The 20389-nt window shown below is 46.2% G+C and overlaps 1 protein-coding gene across 1 annotated transcript in view; it reads left to right on the plus strand.

Annotated features, from left to right (window-relative positions):
* Nucleotides 1-538: 538 nt before the first annotated feature.
* The window catches only part of MDGA2 (MAM domain containing glycosylphosphatidylinositol anchor 2), a 434436-nt gene continuing 414585 nt past the window's right edge, over nucleotides 539-20389 (plus strand). Inside the window, exon 1 of the mRNA XM_029078526.2 lies at nucleotides 539-941. Coding sequence (XP_028934359.1) covers nucleotides 869-941 — 73 coding nt within the window. The 5' untranslated portion in view covers nucleotides 539-868. The remainder of the gene's footprint in view (nucleotides 942-20389) is intronic.

The raw sequence follows: 20389 nt of genomic DNA on the forward strand, positions 1-20389 counted from the left end.
CCTCCCGGCGGCTGCAGGAGAGGCGGGCGAGGATGCCCGCGGCCGGCGCGGGCTGGGCGGCGGGGAGCCCCCGGCATCCTGGCAGAGCTTCGCAGACGCCTTCGGAGGGAAGCGGCGAGCGGCGGCCCGAGTAGCAACCAAGCCCCCCTCCCCGGGCTCCCCATCCTCGCCCCGTCGCGCAGCCTCCGGACCCCCCCCCTTTTCCCCTCCCCGGCTCCCCCCCCCGATCTCCCTCCCCGCCGTGAGATGGCAGGCGGTGGCCGCGGCAATGGCAACTGATGGAATGGTCGGAGGGCAGGCGGCCCGGCGGGCAGGACCGGCTGGTTGGCAGGCGGGCGGCCGCCCCCGCTCGGCGCTTCTCCGCCCACCGTCGCCGGTTACTTTGTAAAGGCGAGCCCCGGCCGGCCGAGCCCCCGACCCCCCCGGCTTGGCGCTCGCCGCAGCGGTTAGCGGAGGCGGCCCCCCCGGCCCCGCGGACTCCGCCTCCCCCTCTCCCCTCCAAGTGACACCCCCTTACGGACCCCCCCCCCCACCCCTTCTTCCAGTTATCTGCCATTTTACCAGGTGCCCAGCGTGTGTGTGTGGGTTGGGATCGGTGCGGCGGCTGGCGGGGTGGAGGGTGTCTGGTTGTGGTGCGTGCGTGGAGGTGGGGTGTTGGGGGGGGGGGGCGTTGGTGTGGGTCTGTGGGTGTGCGGTGCGTGTGCAAGGTTGCGCGTGTGTGTGCCTGGCTGCTGGGCTCCTCTCCACGGACCCCCTTTGCCCGCTCTGAGCCCCGATCCGATCCGCCCCGGGCTCCTGCTCCTAGAAGAGTCCCCGCCGAGCCCCCACCCCCCGCCCCCGGGCTGGAGATGCTCATGTTCACGTGAAGATGGATTTAGCGTACGGCCTCGTGTGGATGCTGACGGTGCTCCTGGAGGGGCTCTCCGGACAAGGAGTGTATGGTGAGTGACCCCCTGCCCGTCCCCAACGGCTCCGTCGTGACCTTGTGCCTCCCGGGGCGGGGGGATGCCCGGGCCCGGGATGTCCGCTCCCCCGATGCCCGGCGGTGCAGGAATGGAGGCCCCGGGGAGGGCCGGTCCTTCTCGGCTGCAAGGGATGGGACACCATGGGGGGACCCTCTCCCCTTCTCTGGGTGTCTGTGTGTGTGTGTGACAGAAAGTGCAAACTTGTTCATTTTGGGGGGGCCCCGTCCCCTCCCGGGAAAATCTCGGGTGTCCCTGGCGGGGCCTTGGGATGCGGTGCCTCCCCCTCCCCAAAACTCACTCTCTCCCCCCATCATCTCGGTACCGAGGGCCAAGTTGCGATGCGCCGCCTTTCTCCCCCGATGCCCAGATGCCGCGGGAGGGCTCAACTTTTAGGGGGAAGGGTCGGGCCGAGGAGCCCCAGGCCACCCCGAGGGGGTGCGGGACGGGGGGCCAGTTTGCGGGCCCTGCCCGGGCCCGGGAGACTTTTTTTTGTTGGGGGGTGGGAGCCTCGGTGGGCTCTGGCCGGGGAGAAGGGGCTGGTTGGACTTGTTGAACTCCCAGGAAAGGCAAAGGACAGAGAGGAGGGGGCGGGGGGCTCTCCTGGGTTCTTTTCAGGGCCGCAGGGACCCCGGTCTCGTCTCCCGGGCCCATCGGCTCGGCAGGTCCACCGTGGACGCCTGTTGCCGGGGGGACGGAGAAGATGGTTCACCCCCTTCCCCCCCACTCTTCCCCGAGGCGCATTTCTGCCTCGGGTCCGTTCTCACGTGTTTCCAACCCAGATCGAAGGCCGGGGATCCGAACGAGTGGGAAAATGTAATGTCTTCAAAGCTGCCCACACCGCATAGGAGCGAATCGGCGGGCCAGCTCCGTGCCTCTTGCAAGATTTCGGTGGTACCGGCTTTAAGGGAGGAAAATGCGGCCGGTTAGTCACCTTACCGGGAATAGCGCCGGCTCGGTGTAGGAACACACATCAGGTGATATTGCCATTCTTCCATTCGCTTCCCTTTTTTGGCTTTCACCGTTCGCAGACGTGTTAACGCTTAGGTTTCCGTCCGTCTCTGCCCCAGACGCTGCGACGGAAAGGCCCACGAGATCCAGCTGGACTTAACCTCCTTCGGAACTTCCTCCACCAAAACGATCAGTACCCTGAATCCTATCACCTCGTCAGCCATCTCTCGCACTTACATTCCCGTCCATCTAACAGCGTTTATGTAAATAGGTATTCTAGATTTATCGTTAATATCTCTCTGTCTGTCTTCTCCATTACGGTGTAAACGGGGAACGTGACGAGCTTTTCCGTGAGCTCTCCCAAGCGTTTAATTCAGGACACGCCGTTATCGTCAGCAGCAGCAGCAGCGGTGGTATCTATTGGGTGCTTACTATGTACGGAGCACTGTACTAAACACTTGGGAGAGGAAAGTGTAACTGAGTTGATAGATAACGTTCCCTGCGTACAAGGAGCTTACCGTTACTAAATTGAAGCCACACGCGATTGCTGCTTCGACACACGGTCCCACCGTGTCGGCCTCAGTTGCCTCATCTGTAAAGTGAAGATTCAGTACCCGTTCCCCTCTTTCTTCTGTGATCCACCCCAGTGTGTAGTGCCTTGTAAACCCTTATCAAGTACTACACTTATTGCAATGGTTATTATTACCAGAAAAGCCGGCCCTTAGTGAAAAGCTATTAGAAGAAGCTCAGAGAGAGCAGGAAGCATGTCTAGAGCTTCAGTTGTATTTTTTCAGGCTCTTAATTCAGGGCTCTGCCCTTGCTGAGTAGTTGAATGAGTGCCATTACTGCCTCTCTTAGATACCTTTCACCGGTAGGACTGAGGTACGAGCGAGTTCATGTAGAACACTCTTCCTCCCCTGATCACCGGTATGGTAGTCAGTGGATGGGTATCGAGCAGCAGACAAACGGGGAGATTATTAGAGTATCAGGGCCAACGTGCAGCACAATTAATGGTGTTTATGATGTATGTCTTCCCAGCCTGAGGGCCCCTTTCCCTCTGCTCCTCCTCCCCTCCCCATTGCCCTACCCCTTCCCCACAGCACTTGTGTATAAATATGTACATATTTTTATACTATTTTATTAATGTGTATATATCTATAATTCGATTCGTATCGATGCTATTGATGCCTGTTTACTTGTTTTGATGTCTGACTCCCCCCTTCTAGACTGTGATTCCGTTGGTGGGCGGGGATTGTCTCCGTTGCTGAATTGTCCCTTCCAACCGCTTCGTACAGTGCTATGCACACAGTAAGCGCTCATTAAATATGACTGAATGAATGAATACTAAGTGTTTGGGAGAATGCAGTAAGTAGATAGAGGTAATAGATGTGTTCACTGCCTGCAAGGACCTTACAATCTAGAGGGCGGTGATAGAAGTTAAACCCTACTGTTTCAACTCCTTATTGTAGCTTTGATCAGCAGTTCCACCCAGTGCTTGCTGTAATGCCTTGTCCCAAGGAAACCTTCAGTGAATACTGCTGGACATGTTATCTCCCCACTACAGATGGTGGCCTTTAGTCACGTAATCCTTAGTGGCGACAGGTCATCTAGGCTTGCCCCAGCTCCACCTGGTAACAGGCTTGTTTCAGAACAAAACCGTATCCTGCTTCAGCGTTCTTTCCCCTACTGTGAATATGGAGTTGACTTTCATTCTAGTGGTTGAAAGTCAGCAGGCTGGCTCCCTGGACTTAGAGAAAGGCAGCTCTTTTTTTTTTTTCCTAATAGCTAATTACTTGAACAAGTGGGAAAAATCACACTAAACTTATCAGCTAGAAGGCTCATATCTTCTAATCGAGATGCTCGTTGTTCTGTTCTGAAGTGTTCCAGGTGTGTTGTGGAGTACATGTTCTTTTCTTCAAGGCAGCAGCTTTTAATCTGTAGAAAAGGTCTTTCTCTCTGTCACTCACAGATACACACACACACACACCGAAAGAGTTCCTTCAGTGAATTGCTTTGTAAATACATCATGCAGCACAGGGCACTGTAGCATTTACGGGGTAGAGGGCTCAAATATCCAACAACATCTCTACCTGTGCGATGATGGCTTGCTGGAGCTGGGTGGAGGGAGAGAGCCGTAATTGAATGGTGACCAAAGCCACAGTCCCCCTTTGTCGTTGACCTCTTGTTCTGCATCTGACTGCTGAGCGTTTAAGCCAATCTGGAAATATGTTTCACCACATCTGAGTGCTTAACATGTGCAAAACATTCATTATGCTAGGCACTCGGGGATTATGATGTTGATGACAGACATGTCTGTTGAGGATCCATCAGTGGTATATTCATTCATTCAATAGTATTTATTGAGCACTTACTATGTGCAGAGCACTGTACTAAGGGCTTGGAATGTACAAATCGGTATATATGGATGACCTGGGTGTGGAGCACAGTTATGAGCGCTTGGGAGAGTAAGGAGGAAGAGCCTCAGCCCTTGGACATCTTGACCGAGAATCTGTAAAGAGGAGTAGATTCTAGTGCTAGTGGCTCACACAATGTCATTCTCATGTTGTGGCCAGTCAGTCGTATTTATGGAGTGCTTACTGCATGAGGAGCACTGTATTGAATGTTTGGGAAAGTATGGTATAACAATAGACAGACATCTTCCCTTCGCGCAACGAGCTAACAGTCTAGAGGGGGGAGACATGTTAGTATAAATAAATGATAGATATGTACATAAGTGCTAGGGCGCTGGGAGGGGGAAAAATAATAATGGTGGTATTTGTTAAACACTTACTATGTGCAAAGCTCTGTTCTAAGCGCTGGGGAGATACAAGGTGATCAGGTTGTCCCACGTGGGGCTCACAGTTTTAATTTCCATTTTACAGATGAGGTAACTGAGGCTCAGACAAGTTAAGTGACTTACCCAGAGTCACACAGCTGATAAGTGGTGGAGCTGGGATTAGAACCCATGACCTCTGACTCCCAAACCTGGGATGAATAAAGAGAGCAAGTGAGGGCAATGCAGAAGGGAGTGGGAGTCCCGCTAGAGGCTAAGTGCACAGAAGCCCTAGTGCGAAGCCCATTTTTGGCCAAATGTCGATGTTGTCCCAGAGAACCAGAGACCAGCAGGCAGTTGCTCGGGTTGCCGTCTTGGTAGCCACTGTGGGCTTCGTTGCTCATGGGAGGGAGCCGTTTTTTGGATTTCTACTGACCCTGGGAATCGTGTGCGACGTCTGGTCAGAAACCTTCACTACAGGTGTCCAGCCCCAGCAGGTAGTCCCTCCTGTGGCTGGGTCACCTGCCGCTTGAGGTGTCAACTGAATTCTGTGGAGGGCTTTTGGAACACCCAGAAGAAACAGAAAACAAGTCTGGCCCTGCTCCTTCCCTCTTCTGGGCCTGCCCGTTCACTTCATCTCCAGGTGCTCTGGACAGGCTGAGGAGGAGGCTGCTCACAATCAATCCATAGTATTTATTGAGCTGCAACTATGAACTGAGCCCTGTGTGCCTGGGGCATAGGTTATTTCTGCAGTATCATGGTTTGTTGGCAGGTGGGAGTTGAGGATTCAAGGGAAGGAAGTTGGTGCGATCCCTGGTCTGGAGGGTAGCATTGGGGTCCTTCCTTGGGTTCACACCTCTTAGCTGGGGGAAACCAAGCTACTGCAACAGAGAAGCAGCATGGCCTGGTGGATAGAGCATGAGCCTGGGAGTCCAAAGGACCTGGGTTCTAACCCTGGGGCAAATCGCTTCGCTTCTCTGTGCCTCAGTTACCTCATCTATAAAATAGGGATTAACGCCGTGAACCTTATGTGGGACAAGGACTGTATCCAATACCGTTAGCTTGTGTCTACCCCAGTGCTTGGTACAGTGCCTGGCACATAGTAAGTGCTTAACCAATACCTTAAAAAAAACCCCCACAAAAGTGAATCTGAGCCCCCTTGGTTCAGAGGTCTTGCCTTCCAGATAGATGGCTGATCTAGGACGTGGAGGGTGGAGAAGACCCAGTGGGTGACAAGGAAAATATAATAAACATTGGATGATTTTGGAGGGAGAAATCCACAAGGTTTAAAATCTCATCAGCAAGATGACAAATGGGAAACTGCCTGGTACTTGAGTCGATCAGTAATATTTTAGTGCTTACTCTTTGCAGAGCCCTGTACTGGCCCTTGAGGGAATACAAGAGAGTTGGTAGATCTGATCCCTGTCCTCAAGGAGCTTACAGTCTAACAAGTATATAGTATTACTCTGTGTAAGACAGACGTTTGTAGCACGATATAAAGAAAGCTTCAGGCCAGGAGGTGGGTAAATTGGATTCTTGTCTGGGATCTGCTTCTGAAATTCACTGGCTCGGCGCATGGAAACCCAGCTCCTGCCCACACCTCTGCATCCTGAATCGCATCCTACGAACGTCATGGTTTTAATTGCGACTCCTCTTTTCTCCAGCTAACCCCCAAACCTATTTCTAGGACCCTGGAGCGATTCTTCTCTATCCAGTTTTGCCCTACACATTTTAAAAGGAATGTAGAGAAACTGTAATAAAAGGATTTGGAGAGGAGGCAAAGGAAAGCAACAGAAATGATGGGAGGAATGCAAAATAGGTCTTCTGAGGAAAGGTTAGAGGAATTGCACTTGTTTAACCTAGAGACAGGGGAAAGGTAAGAGGTAACTTAATTATGTTCGAGTACAGGAAGGACTTTTAATGAAGCAAAATTGGCCTCCAGGAGTATTAGCCAGAGTTTTCTTCAGTGTACTCAGGAGGAACTGACATTGCATCAGTCTTTATTTTCCTGCCAGATAGGTAACCTCAGACTTGAGCTGCTCCTCGTCAGTCCCACAATAGGAAGTGGTGTGTGGTTGACAGATGAGGTCGTGATGTGACTGAAGCAGCACTTTGTCAAAGACAATGGCATGAGATGTTACAATGGACCAACAAGACTGTGCCCCATTAAGCAAGCCTCTCACCGCCCTGGGAGATGCAGAGAAGATGTTCCAGCCTTGACTATGAGTCTTAAATCTGTTTTCAACTTATTAATAATAATAATTGTTTTTGTTAAGCGCTTACTATATGCCAAGCACTGTTCTAAGCTCTGGGGTAAATACAAGGTAATCACGTTGGACACAGTCCTTGTCCCACTTGGGGCTCACAGTCCTAATCCCCCGTTTACATATGGGGTAACTGAGACTCAAAGAAGTGAAGTGATATGCCCAAGGCCACACAGGAGACACATGGCAGAGCCAGGATTAGAATCCACGACTTCCGACTCCCAGACCTGAGCTCTTTCCTCTTGGCCACACTGCTTCTGATCGGAACTAGCCCTGGTGCATTGGAAGCTGTATTCCTGGCCACAGGGACTACTGTGCTGCTCATTAGAAAGGGTGGCACTGGACGTTACGTCTTGAAGAAGGGCAGAAGGTATTCAAGAAAATTAGCAATCATTTGATGATATGACCTGCCATTGGTTTAGTGGAAAAAGTAACACTATTCATTGCAATATTTCTTGTAGCCTTACTATATGCCAAACACTGGGATAAGGCCTGGGGTAGGTAGGTGCGTTGCACATGATTCTGTTCCTCATGGGGATTACAGACTAAAAAGAGAGAGAACAGGAAGCAGCATGGCCTAATGGCAAGCAGTGTGGCTCAGTGGAAAGAGCGCGGGCTTGGGAGTCAGAGGTCATAGGTTCTAATCCCGGCTCCGTCGCTAGTCAGCTGTGTGACCTTGGGCAAGTCGCTTAACTTCTCTGTGCCTCAGTTACCTCATCTGTCAAATGGGGATTAAAACTGTGAGCCCCATGTGGGACCTGATCATGTTGTATCCCCCAGCGCTTAGAACAGTGCTTTGCACATAGTAAGCGCTTAACAAATACCACAATTTTAAGAGTGCGGGCTTGTTAGAGGTCATGGGTGCTAATCCTGGCCCCTCCACTTGTCTGCTGAGGAGTTTGGGCAAGTCACTTAACTTCTCTGTGCCTCAGTTACCTCATCTGTAAAATGGGGATTAAGACTGTGAGCCCCATTTGGGACGGGGACTGTGTTCAACCTGATTACCATGTATCTACTCCAGCCCATTGAACAGTGCTTGGCACCTAGTAAGCGCTTAAATACCATAGTTATTATTACTGTGGTGGTTACTGTTATTTTGCCCCCATTCTACAGATAAGGATCTGAGGGACAGAGAAGTAAATTGAATTATTGGAAGACATACAGTAGGCAAGTGGCAGAACCAAGATTAGAATCTGTGCACTGGGCTACACTGTGAGAATCAGGAGACTGTACTTCCAGTCCCCGTTTGACCCACAGGGGAAAACCTTGTTGGGATCGTGCCGTCAGCGATGAAGGCTTCCGACCAAGCAACCGAGGATTTTCAGTGAGGGTGATGGACCCGGCAGAATCCCTGAAAGCTAGCTGACGTGGGCGGTGGTGACTGAAGTGGTTACCAAGGCAATCACTGGCCGATCAGTGGTATTGACTGGGTGCCTCCTGCCTGCGGAGCACTGTACCGAGGATTCGGAAAAGAGTACAATATGGCAGAGTTGGCGGATGTGTTCCCTGCCCACAAGGATCTTAGAGTCTAGAGGAATGGTCATGGAGTTAGGGCACGGCACCGAGTCTCTGCCACAGTCGCTTCCGTTCTGAATTGGTCCGGCACGTACGTTCCTTTGGGTAAAGTCTTGCACCCCCGCCGGCTTACTTGCCCATTTCCTAGAGGGAACCCAGGTTGTAGGAACGAGAGCGCAAGTGGGGCTTCACGGACCACTGTTTCTATCTGCCTTTCCCTCTTCATCCAAACTGCTACCACTTTAATACGGTAGCTTATCCCATCCCGCCTAGATTACTGCATCAGCCCCCTTGCTGACCACCCAGCCCTCCCGTGTCTCCCCACTGGAGTCCATACTTCACTCTGCTGCCCGGATCATTTTTCTACAAAAACGTTCGGGACAAGTCACCCCGCTTCTCAAAATACTCCAGTGGTTGCCCATCCATCTCTGCATCAGACAAAAACTCCTCACCATTGCCTTTAAAGCACTCCACCACCTTGCCTCCTCTTACTTGCCCTCACCTCTCTCCTTCTACAGCCCAGCCCCCACACTTCGCTCCTGTAGAGCTAACCTTTTCAGCGTACCTCAGTCCCACCTGTCTCGCCGTCGACCCTTGGCCCGTGTCCTCCCTCTGGCCTGGAACGCCCTCCCTCCTCAAATGTGACAGACAGTGACTCTTCCCGGCTCTTCAAAGCTTTATTGAAGGCACATCTCCAAGAGGCCTTCCTGGACTAAGCCCACTTTTCCTCATCTCCCACTCCCAGGAATTTAGTACAGTGCTCTGCATACACTAAGCGTTCGATAAATACGATCGAATGAATGATCGTTCCCTGACGGGTTTTCTTTCATTCCTGAAGCCACCAGATTGAGGTTTATGCATCGTTCTCAAGGAGAAACTCTTGTCATCAGTATTCACTGAGCACCTTCTGTGTACCCGCCAATGTACTGGGCTCTTAGAAAAACCAAAAGAGTAAAAGACAGTTCAAATTGAGATATTAAAGGGACCAGGGTTCCCGGAAAATCTAATCAACTTGGGATTGGGTGGCAAACCTACACCCAGTTCTTGCAAAGCCTGTCTCTGTGTCAGTTGCCAAGGCAGCATTAGGTCAAAAACATATAACATTGTAATAAAATTGTATTGTTGGGTGAGATACAGCTATTGAGACACCCTGTCCTTTTATGAGTTAGAGGGAAAGTGCTTTGGTTGAGTTGTTCGTTGACTTGATCAATGGCTAGTACTAGATTTGTAATTGTCCATTTTTAATGAATAAAATTGATTAAACGTTTTAAAACTTTTTTTATACTGATAAAATTACCTATTTTGGAATGGCTAACATGATATTCTTAACTATTCATGGCTTAGTGGTAAAAGCAGAGGCCTGGGGTCAGTTGACCTGGTCTAATTCCAGCTGTAATACTTGCCTGCTGTCTGACCTAGGGCAAGTCACTTAACTTCTCTTTGCATCACTTTCTCCATTTGTAAAATTTGGATTAAATGCCTTTTCTCCCTACCTTGGACTGGGACTGTGTCCAATCTGTATCTACTCCACTTAGTATAGAGTACTAAGCACAAGCACTTAGTACTAGGAAGCTACAGCTATAGCTTTTCTTTTTTGCTGGGTTTTTTGTTTGGTTTTGCATTCTTTGCTTTTTAGTCTGTGTTTTGTTTTCAGTTTTGTTTGTTTGTTTGTTTTTGGGTTTTTTTGTTTTGGTATTCGTTAAGGGCTTACTGTGTGCCATGCACTGAACTAAGCTGTACATATGCTGTATACCGTATAATATTTTTAGACTAAACCCTCTGTTCAGACAATAAAAACTACATGATAACGGTTGGTCATATCTATCTTGGAAGAAATCTTGTCATTTAGGACTTTTTTGTACCTAATCAATGTTAATTAGTAGATGCAGTTATATACATATATATTTAATATAATATAATTTTGTCCCAATTTCACTCACCTGAAGATGGAGTATTTCTAATATGCAGTTAGAAGTGGAAAAAATCAGAAGAATGTGCCAGTGGGTTTTTCTTCTAAGGGTTGCTTGAAGGCAATTGGTTTCTAACTATACCGTTGACAGACTGAAGCTTCAAACATTCATAACAAATGATATATATCTGATTTCTAGGTGCACTGATTCCTGTGTAGTGTTAATTTTTGAAGGTAGTGATTTTTATATGCAAAACTTTATACCATAAAAGTGCCACAGATGTTGTGAGGTAGAAACAAAACCAGCTCCAATGGCAAACAGGAAAGGTTGTTTTGGGAGCTGCTGCAGCAGCAAGTATTTTTAAGCAGCTAATGTTCTCTGTAATAGCACCCCAAAATTTATGGAGGTAATTTGCAGAGCCTTCCCAACTTTAATTCTTCAATCAGTCTGGCTGCAGAAGATTGCCTTGAAGTTTGTTATTCTTTCATTTTTAATGTTGGAATTTCATTAATGCTGTACAGGAACTGTATTTTTTGCAGCCATATTCCTTCATTTTAAAGCTATGGTGAGACGTAAATTGAGTGACTCTGGACTCTAAACATTGGCTTTTTAATATACGAGCTAAGTAACCAAAACCAATAGGAAATGATTTTCACACCCTTGGAAGTGTGATGCTATCATTAAATGAAGTGGACCACATATCATCGTGTTTTGTAGTCCCCTGGAATTCTCCCCTCCTTAGAGGGGAGAATAGGCCTGAACTTTATGGGAAGAGGACGGTGTACATCAGAAGCGCCACAATCAAAGGCAGTAAAGTTCTTTTCCACTATTTATTCATTTAATGGTGTTGCACATTTATCGCCCCATTTTGAAATCGCTGCCAAAGATTACAGTACAGTCTTTTCTGCTTTTATAACTTTACCCCCACTTGCAATATTGCCATTCTCTGCCACCTTGAAATAAGTTTTAAGGCAGAATTTCGGGAAAGAGAATTTCTCATTTAGGGGTGAAATTGTACAACTGTGATGAATCAGATTTACAAATGAGCAAATTACAGTTTTGGTTACTTCCTTTAGGTAGTTTGTTTTATCTCCTGTTTGAGAGGGTCCTGAAAGTCGGGCTCAGAAAGTGGAAGTGATGAAGACCCCTCAGAGGGTGCCAGAAACTGGAACTGTTAGCTCTCATTTCACCCCATAGGACAGAGAGAAAAATGTGTTTGAAATGCATCCTGTAAAATTTTATTTAAACATTCCAAAAAAAAGCCCCGAAAACACTGACCGACTCACATTCGTTGCAAGGCTTGCCCTACCCCCAGAGGACTCGGGGACAGTGGCATTATGCAGTTATTACTTGGCTTGTAATGATAATGATGATGGTACTTGTTAAGCACTTACTGTGTGTGAAGCACTGTTCTAAGCACTGGGATAGATCCAAGTTAGTCAGGTTGGACACAGTCCCTGTCCCACATGGGGCTCATACTCTTAATCCCCATTTTACAGATGAGGTAACTGAGGCACCGAGAAGTGAAGTGATTTACCCAAGGGTAGATGGCAGATAAATGGCAGAGCAGGGGTTGGAACCCAGGTCCTTGTGACTCGTAGATCATGCCCTATCCATTAAGCCATGCGGACTCTAAGTACACTATTGCCTCTATGCAGAGCACTGTGCTCAGCACTTTGTAAAGTACAATATAATAAAGTTTATAGACATGATTCCTGTCCACAAGGAGCTTACATTCTACAGGGGGAGTCAGCATGGCAAAGCAGATACAGCCCAGCCCTGGGAATGAAAAGGTTATGAGTTCTAATCCTAGCTCTGCCATTTGTATGCTGTGACCTTGGACAAGTCACTTCACTTCTCTGTGCACCTGTTACCTCATCTGTAAAATGAGGATTAAGACTGGGAGTCGCATGAAAGACAAGGACTCTGTCCAGCCTGATTTGCTTGTATCTACCTCAGCGCTTAGTATAGCGCCTGGCACATAATAACTGTTTAACAAAAAAAACATTAAAATAAAGTGTGGACAGGGGAAATAATAGACTACAAGGATTTTTCCATAAACTCTGTGGGGCTGGGATGATTATCAAAGTGTTTAAGGGTGCCCACCTGAGTGCATCATCACTGCAGAGAGCAGGGCAGATAGGAGAAATGAGGGCTTAGTCAAGGAAGGCCTCTAAACAAGGTCTTTTAAATAAGATATGTATAGATAGCATCATTGTTCAATATTTTGGGTATCTGGTATGCAGTGCACTGCACGTACTAGCAGCGTGGATTAGTGGAAAGAGCCCAGGCTTGGGAGTCAGAGGTCATGGGTTCTAATCCCGGCTTGGACACCTGTCAGCTGTGTGACTTAGGGCAAGTCACTTAACTTCTCTGTGCCTCAGTTACCTTATCTGTAAAATGGGGATGAAGACTGTGAGCCTCATGTGGAGCAGCCTTGTATCTACCCCAGAGCTTAGAACAATGCTTGGCACATAGTAACATTGTAAGCACATAGCGCTTAAGTACAATCATTATTAAAATTGTTATTATTATAAGGTTAGCATGGTCATTCTCACCTTGGCTTCTAAATTTAAATGACATAGAAGAGATAGGAACTTGAGCATGAATTGTGGGCCTGAATTATCCATAAAACATAGCTGTTTGTAGAGAAGAAGTTCTACAAACACCTCTCGGGAAGGAATTTATTGTAGCAGGAGCTGGATTCCTGAGGACTCGGTTCTTCAGGTCCTTTACTTCATAGAACTAGTCCTTATTCTCTCAATAATGAAGTACTTCTAGTTTTTCCTCCTTGTGAGACCCATGTCGGAGAGGAATCCTAACTTTCTCCTTCTGAAGACCTTTGGCAATAAAGTGTATTAAAGGAACAGCAAGGGATGGTCACGTGTCTTGTGAAACTGATGGGCAGAAGCCCCAGACCAGTGTGCATGGTGACTGGGAACTACTGGAGGCTTTTTAGGAAAGGGTGAGGCAGCAAGAAATAGGCCCTACTGGGGAGAGACTGGGGTGAAGAGGCCAGGAAGGAGGCACTTGCAGTAGAATGCAGTTACAAGTGATGAATGAAGGCTCACCAGTACTGTGCCAATTAAGTGGTATAATAGGGTATTAATCACCACAGTGGGAGACAAAAAAAAAAATGCAAGATTGCTAGCCAGAGATCAAGACCCAGAGAAAGACCAAGGCAGATATTTGAAGGTTAGGCTGGAAATGGTAAGAAGATAAAAGACTGGTGAAGGCATGAAATAGATAACCGTACATGAGGTGAAAATCAAGAGACAGATTGAAGTCACTCCATTATCCTGAAACATGGTAGGCTAGAAGAAAGGAAGAGGAGGGAGGCATGGAAAAGAGAAGCGGGTGATGCTTGCAGTGTTGTATTTCAGTTCCCCCAAAATGGTTCAGTGCAATCTGTCAGTGCTGTTTGAGCATTTACTGCTGTGGAACACTGTCCTAAGCCCTTGCGAGAGTATAGTACAACAGGGTTGGAAGACACGTTCCCTGTTCAGAAGGATCTTACAGTCTAGAGGGAGTGACAGATATTAAAATAAACTCCATATGTGTCATGGAGTTCTGGGTGGGGTGAATATCCAGTGCTAAACATACAGATGCAATTCAGTCATTTATTGCATAGGCAACACAGAAGGGACAGGGAGTAGGAGAAATGAGGAATTAGTTGAGGAAAGGCTTTTGGAGGAGATGTGAATTTTAATAAGGCTTTGAAGATGGAAAGAGTGATGGTCTGTTGTAGGTGGAGAGGGAGGGAGTTCCAGACCAGAGGAAGGTTGTGGGCAAATGGCCAGTGGCGAGATAGATGAGATCGAGGCAGAGTGAGTAGGTTGGCTTTGGAGGAGTGGTGTGCAGGCTGTAGTAGGAAATCAGCCAGGTAAGATAGGAGGGGGCAAGCTGTTTGAGTGCTTTAAAGCTGATAGTAAGGCATTTCTGTTTTGCATGGAGGTGGATGAGGAACCACTGGAACTTCTTGAGGAGTGGGGAGATGTGGACTGATTTTTTTTTTAAGGTATACAGTGTGGGTAGGCTAGTGAAGTAAGGACTGAAGTGGAGAGAGACAGTAGACAAGGACGTCAGCGAGGAGGCCGAAGCAGTAGACAAGACGGACTCCGATAGGTGCTTGGATCAGGGTGGTAGCAGTCCTGATTGAGAGGGAAGTTGTATTTTAGCAATGTCGTGACAGTAGAACTGACAGGATTTGGAGACAAATTGAATGTGAGGGTTGAATGAGAAAGGGATACCAAGGATGATGCCAAGATTGCAGACTTTTGAGACAGAGCGGATAGCCGTATTGTCTACATAATTGGAAAGATGGGGGAGGACAGGATTTGGGTGGGAAAATGAGTTCTGGATCTGTGTGTGTGTGTGTGATGTTTTACTTGTCTTTACAGTACGAAATACATCCTTTTTCCCCAGGCCAAAACCTGGGACTCATGACTTCATTCAGTCGTATTTATTGAGCACTTACTGTGCGCAGAGCCCTGTACTAAGCACTTCATAAACTGGCCAGTTGAAGTGGTTGCTAGGAGCAGTGCCACTGAAGTGTAGTTATAGTGCTCTTGACTTGGCAGCTCTGCTATTTTCAGCTTTTCCATGTAGCCAGGCATGTTGATTAGATCGGGCACTATCTAGGTATGAGGGACTTGGTGAGAGCATCATCTCTGTGGCTGGTGAAAATCTCTGGTTTGCTGTGGGCTCCACAAAACAGTTTAATCTTCCAGTTGTAGAAGAAATGCTTCAGATATGTGGTAGAAGCGGGGGAAAAATAATATTCTGGTCTTGGATTGGGGAACTTCATCTAAAACATCTAATCCTTTTGAGTCTGAATGGCTTCTCTAAGGAAACATGCACTCTGAGGGGTTTACAGAGCGTTAAAGCCACTATTAATTAGCACCATAGTATTTTGGATCATTTAAATGGAAATCAACTCTGTTTCAAAATCAGTAACTTATTTCTCCAGGCACCGAATCTAATACCGATGGATCGTCTATATTGGCCTTCTGAAGAGATTCAATTAAGTGGTAAATGTTTGGCTCTGATAATTATGCATTCTCTCTTTGGAACAGACAGGAGTGATGTAAAACTCTCAGTTCCATTTTTCTTCTCTATCATGTGCACTGTCTTATTTTGGCCCGAAATACCTATACAAGTGTACCATTTCTGTACATCCTTTTGCTTATGTAGACATTGCCACATTAAGTCTTCTAGTGCTTAGAGATTAGCAATATGTTTTGCTTTCTTTCCACCTTTGGGAAGTAAGTGGGTTAGAGAGACATACTAGAATTATCTAGAGGAGAGCATCCTGAAGAAAGGAAGTCTCATAGAAGAAAAGGAGCTAAAGATCGATCCTGAGGTCTTGGATGAAAAATACTTTTTCTACTCACCCATGTCAGTGATTGAACTTTGTCAGGGAGAAGGCTGTTATTGGGTAACTCTGCCTATAGTACAAGACAAGAGTATACCCAGGGCCCTGAAAAAAAATTATCCTTTATCGGTGAGCCGTCTCTCAGCTGTAATGAGCTTCCTTAACCACATCCTGGACCTTCACAGTGGTGAAAGGACAAGTCATCGATCAAAGAGTCACTGAAATAAAATCTCCCACAGGAGCTAAAACCCTTCCTCTTTCTAAGTGGCTCTACAAAAGCAAATACTGTTTATTGAGCACCTAATGAGTATAGCACACTACTAAGCAGTGTGGCCTAATGGATAAAGCCTGGGCCTGGTAGTTAGAGGATTTGGAATCTAATCCTGGCTTCACCACTTGCCTCCTTTGTGACCTTGGGCAAGTCATTTAACTTCTTTGTGCCTGTTCCCCCTTCTACTCAGACTGTGAGCCCAGTGTGGGACCTGATTATCTTGTATCTAGCCCCAGTGCTTAGTGCAGTGCTTGGCACATAGTAAGTGCTTAGCAAATACCACAGTTACTGTTGCTCATCACTTGGGAGTTCATTCAATCCATATTAATGAATACTTAATGTGTGTAGAACATTGTATCAAACACTTGGAAGAATGTAATAGAAGTATAAGAAACAATCGCTACCCATGTGGCACTTATACTTTAATTGGAGATCCAGGCCAAAAATATCAAATGTGCCAATATACCTGAGTGATAAGGATGGATATGAGTAAATCCAAAAGTGAAGCAGTGAGGAGCAGTGTAACTTAGTGGGAAGAGCACAGGATTGGGACTCGGGAGATCTGGTTTCTAATCCTGGGTCTATCACTTGCCTGCTTTGTGATCTTGGGTAAATTGGTTGTCTTCCTTGTGCTTCAGATTCCTCATTTGTAAAATGGGGATTAAGTGCCTGTGATCCCTCCCCTTTAGATTGTGTGCCCCATTTGGGCAGGGACTGCTTATCTTCTATCTACTCCAGTGCTTAGTACAGATCATGGCACATGGTAAGCACTTAAATATTATCATTGTTATTATAATTACATAACATGATTCATTAGGTAATATTGCACCGATTGTTTTTCAAAAGCTTTCCATATTAGCAACTGCTATTTATGGAAATAGCATTATCCTATAGGGCACGTGTCTAGAAAGTGCTTCTTGCACTTGAATGGTTCATTACAATGGGAATATATAAAAAACGGTGGGACAATTTGGGTGGTGGTAAGTGTGTCAAGGGGTCCTCAGTTCTGAATGTTATTTTTGTTGCCAACACCATAAATAACTTTTTGCGACGCCTTTAACCTAGAGCTCAGTTTCTTAATCTGTAAAGTGGAAAATAAAATTGACCTGCCTCACAGAGACATTAAAAAGATTAATGCATATAAAGCTCTGTGAAGTTAGACAGCTCTCTATAAAGATTGTTCTGCCAAAGGTCAACTGCTTTAAATTGTGCCATCACAAGATACTCTTTATCTCCTTTTGCAGTGACTTGTATCAGAGTGTTCAGTGTGCATAATCTGAACCTAAGTCCTTCAGAGGTGAGGTAAGCATTGGTGGGAATCACACCTCACATCCAGACCAAAGGCCTTGCAGACTATTTCAGAGCATAAGTGCGAACGCTTTGAGAGAAGTGTCTGAAGGGAGGCAGGGAATTTCAGTGGTTCTGGGGACAGGTTGACAAGACTGAGCAGGCCAGTCAGCTGCCATTTTGGGCCTTTTTCGTCCTCTCACAGGAGACTCTCAGACCACGTCCAGTTCTTGGAGGAGCAAGGCTGGGACTCTGCTTCACATGGCTGAGGGGGTCCATCGCACCCATGCAATTTGTGTCTGTGTTCAACTGTACTAAATGTAGAAACCATTTATAGAGTTTGACAGTAGCACTTTTGGCTTCTATGGTTAAGTGTGGGTAACCGACGAACTCATAAGGAATTCATTCCGTTATAGAACGTAGTTATTGTAATGTCTTTCTTGTGGTTTCATTTAATTTCCTTTTTAATATAAAATGTAGAATTAGTCCTAGAGCCAGATGATTGGGAGGAATACAGGGCAGAAAATACCATTTCTCTCTGATATGTTAAAAAAAAAAAAAAAGCAAACAAAAAAACCCTCTTTTGGTACTTTGTAGAAAATGCTTTGTTTCTCCTTGGGTGGCCAATAAATATTTGTTAAGGATGAAGCTATAAGGGAAGAAAATCAATATAGGAAAGGAATTGGTTTTTAAGAACAGTAAAGATGAAAATGATCAGAGCCTACGGTCATCAACCTTTCTCCAATGCCAGTACTTAGTCTCATGGGCTCCGCTTGATTTTTTTTAAATTTTTTTAAAATTAGCCAAAAAGTAGTCAGGTGGTTGAAAGGCAGTCTTTTTCCCTGTTAAAAAAAAAAAAGTCAAGGATTTTGAGTTCTTCTGTAACAGGGAAAGAAATACACACAAAGCAGAGCCCACTTTTTCTACATACATGTGTGTCTATGACCCACTATCGTATCTGGTAAGAAATCCACTACGGCCATGATTTTCAGTATATGAAATTGTTTCTAAAGAATCATCCCCTCTTTACAGAACCCCCAGAAATTTAGGATGGGGAATTTCTAGTTCCTTATGTCTCAGAGAGGGTGTTGCAACCCTTAGTAAAGTTGCTCGAAGGGCTGAAAGAATCTCTACGTTAAACTTCTACGTTAAACCAGAGATTTAGTTTTGGGAAGGGTGAAGTTATTGTTTTGCCAGCAAGATGTGTACCTGTCACACTTTTTCTAGCAGTATTGATGAGTAGTGCTGAGACATCCACACTCCCTTACCTGATGTCCTTGGGTCAGCAGCAGGCAGTCATGAGGGTAGCCATCATGGACTGTGACTGCAAAACAGAAGTCGTCTGTAAACCTGCCACGGTGAGTCAGGCAACGCTGCTGGATCTTCAACTATGTATTAAAAGAATATACATAAGTGGTGTGGGGTGGGGTGAGAGCAAAAGGGAGCCAGTCAAGGTGACGCGGAAGGGAAGGGGAGCTGAGGAAAAGGGGGGGTTAGTCTGGGAAGGCGTTAGTCTGGGAAGGCCTCTTGGAGGAGGTGAGGCTCACCGTCTTAATTCCCATTTTACAGATGAGTTAACTGAGGCTCAGAGAAGTGAAGTGATATGCCCAAGGTCACAAAGCAGACAAGTGGAAGAACTGGGATTAGAACCCACGTCCTCTGACTCCCAAGCCCAGGCTCTTGCCAACTAGGTCATGCTGCTTCTCAAGGTATTTATTAAATGTGTACTATGTATTTTAAGCACTGGTTTAAGTGCTGAGATAGATAGAAGCTAATAGGACCCAGATGTGGCTCACAGTCTCAATCCCCATTTTACAGAAGAGGTAACTAATACACACAGAAGTTTAGTGACCAACCCAAGGTCACTCAGCAGACAAGTGGCGGAGTCAGAATTAGAACTCTGTTCTAATTAATTATTAATTATGACTTTTCTAATGCTTCCTGGAGTGGCTCGTTTCTCAGACATGCAAATTTGTAGAATCTTTTTGGTTGTTGGTCTTCTGAAAACTGCAGTTTTGAATTTGGTAGTGTGTTTCTTGAAAATGTACCTCCTTTAATGCAATATCTTCTGGAAGTAGTAGAATGAGAAGTTTGTCTCTGGGTGGATAGGTATTTTATCTTGGGCAGCTCCAAAGGAAGTGTTGTATTTCTGCCTTTAAAGGGAAATGCAATCAACCTGACTTTATCTGTGAAAGTATCTGTTGGTATTTTATTTTTAATCTACTGTTGATGGATTGATAAATAGATTTTCATTTTCACTGACTTGACCATTCAACTTCCTATCAATTATAAATCTAGTCTTCGGTGCTAGATTGAACAAACTGTCTTTGAGGAACTTAAAAAGAAAGAGCCGTTTTTTTCTGTGATTAGTATCTTTGATTAGCTGTTCAGGAGTTGACCAACGGAATATTAATGGGTGGAAGGAACCATCCCATACAGGAGAAACAAAAAGACAACTAGAATTGCCATCCAGGAATGCTGTCTAACTGCCCTCTATCTTTGCTTGTAGTGAGATCTTTTTTCGAGTGCGGTTGAAATCACCAATGTGCAAATGATGCTTCTGACTAGTGTGTGTGCACGTAGCCATCGTTCTGTTATTGCGCCATGAATTGAGGAAAATGAGGTTTGAGTTTAGTCAATCTATCAATTGTATTATTGCTTACTGTGTGCGGAAAACCATACTAAGTAATTGGGAGAATATAATACGAAAGAGTTGGTAGACATGTTTGGTGAGGCAGGCAATTTTTAGGTCACCTTTTCTGCTTCTTCCTCCATCTAGCTGGGGGGAGGTGTGCATTCCTCTATAGGCCTTACAAGCACTCAAGGAGGCCTAGGCTCCACTTCTCCCTTATCAGCAAACTACTTGTCTCCTTACTAAATCGGTCCATCTTAGGTCAGGCTAATGCTTGTGACACTAAGTCAATGTCCTGGCAGAAGTGGTATCCTTGTCCCTCTCCTCTCCCTTTCTCTTTTCTTCTTCTCATCCTTTCTTCTCCCTATTCCCCTCCTTTTTCATCTTTTCCTCCCACTTTCATCCTTTTCCACAATTTATCTGATCCCTCATGGTCACTTTGCTTCTTCT

Source organism: Ornithorhynchus anatinus, chromosome 14 (assembly GCF_004115215.2).
Source record: "Ornithorhynchus anatinus isolate Pmale09 chromosome 14, mOrnAna1.pri.v4, whole genome shotgun sequence".
NCBI classification, from domain to species: domain Eukaryota; kingdom Metazoa; phylum Chordata; class Mammalia; order Monotremata; family Ornithorhynchidae; genus Ornithorhynchus; species Ornithorhynchus anatinus.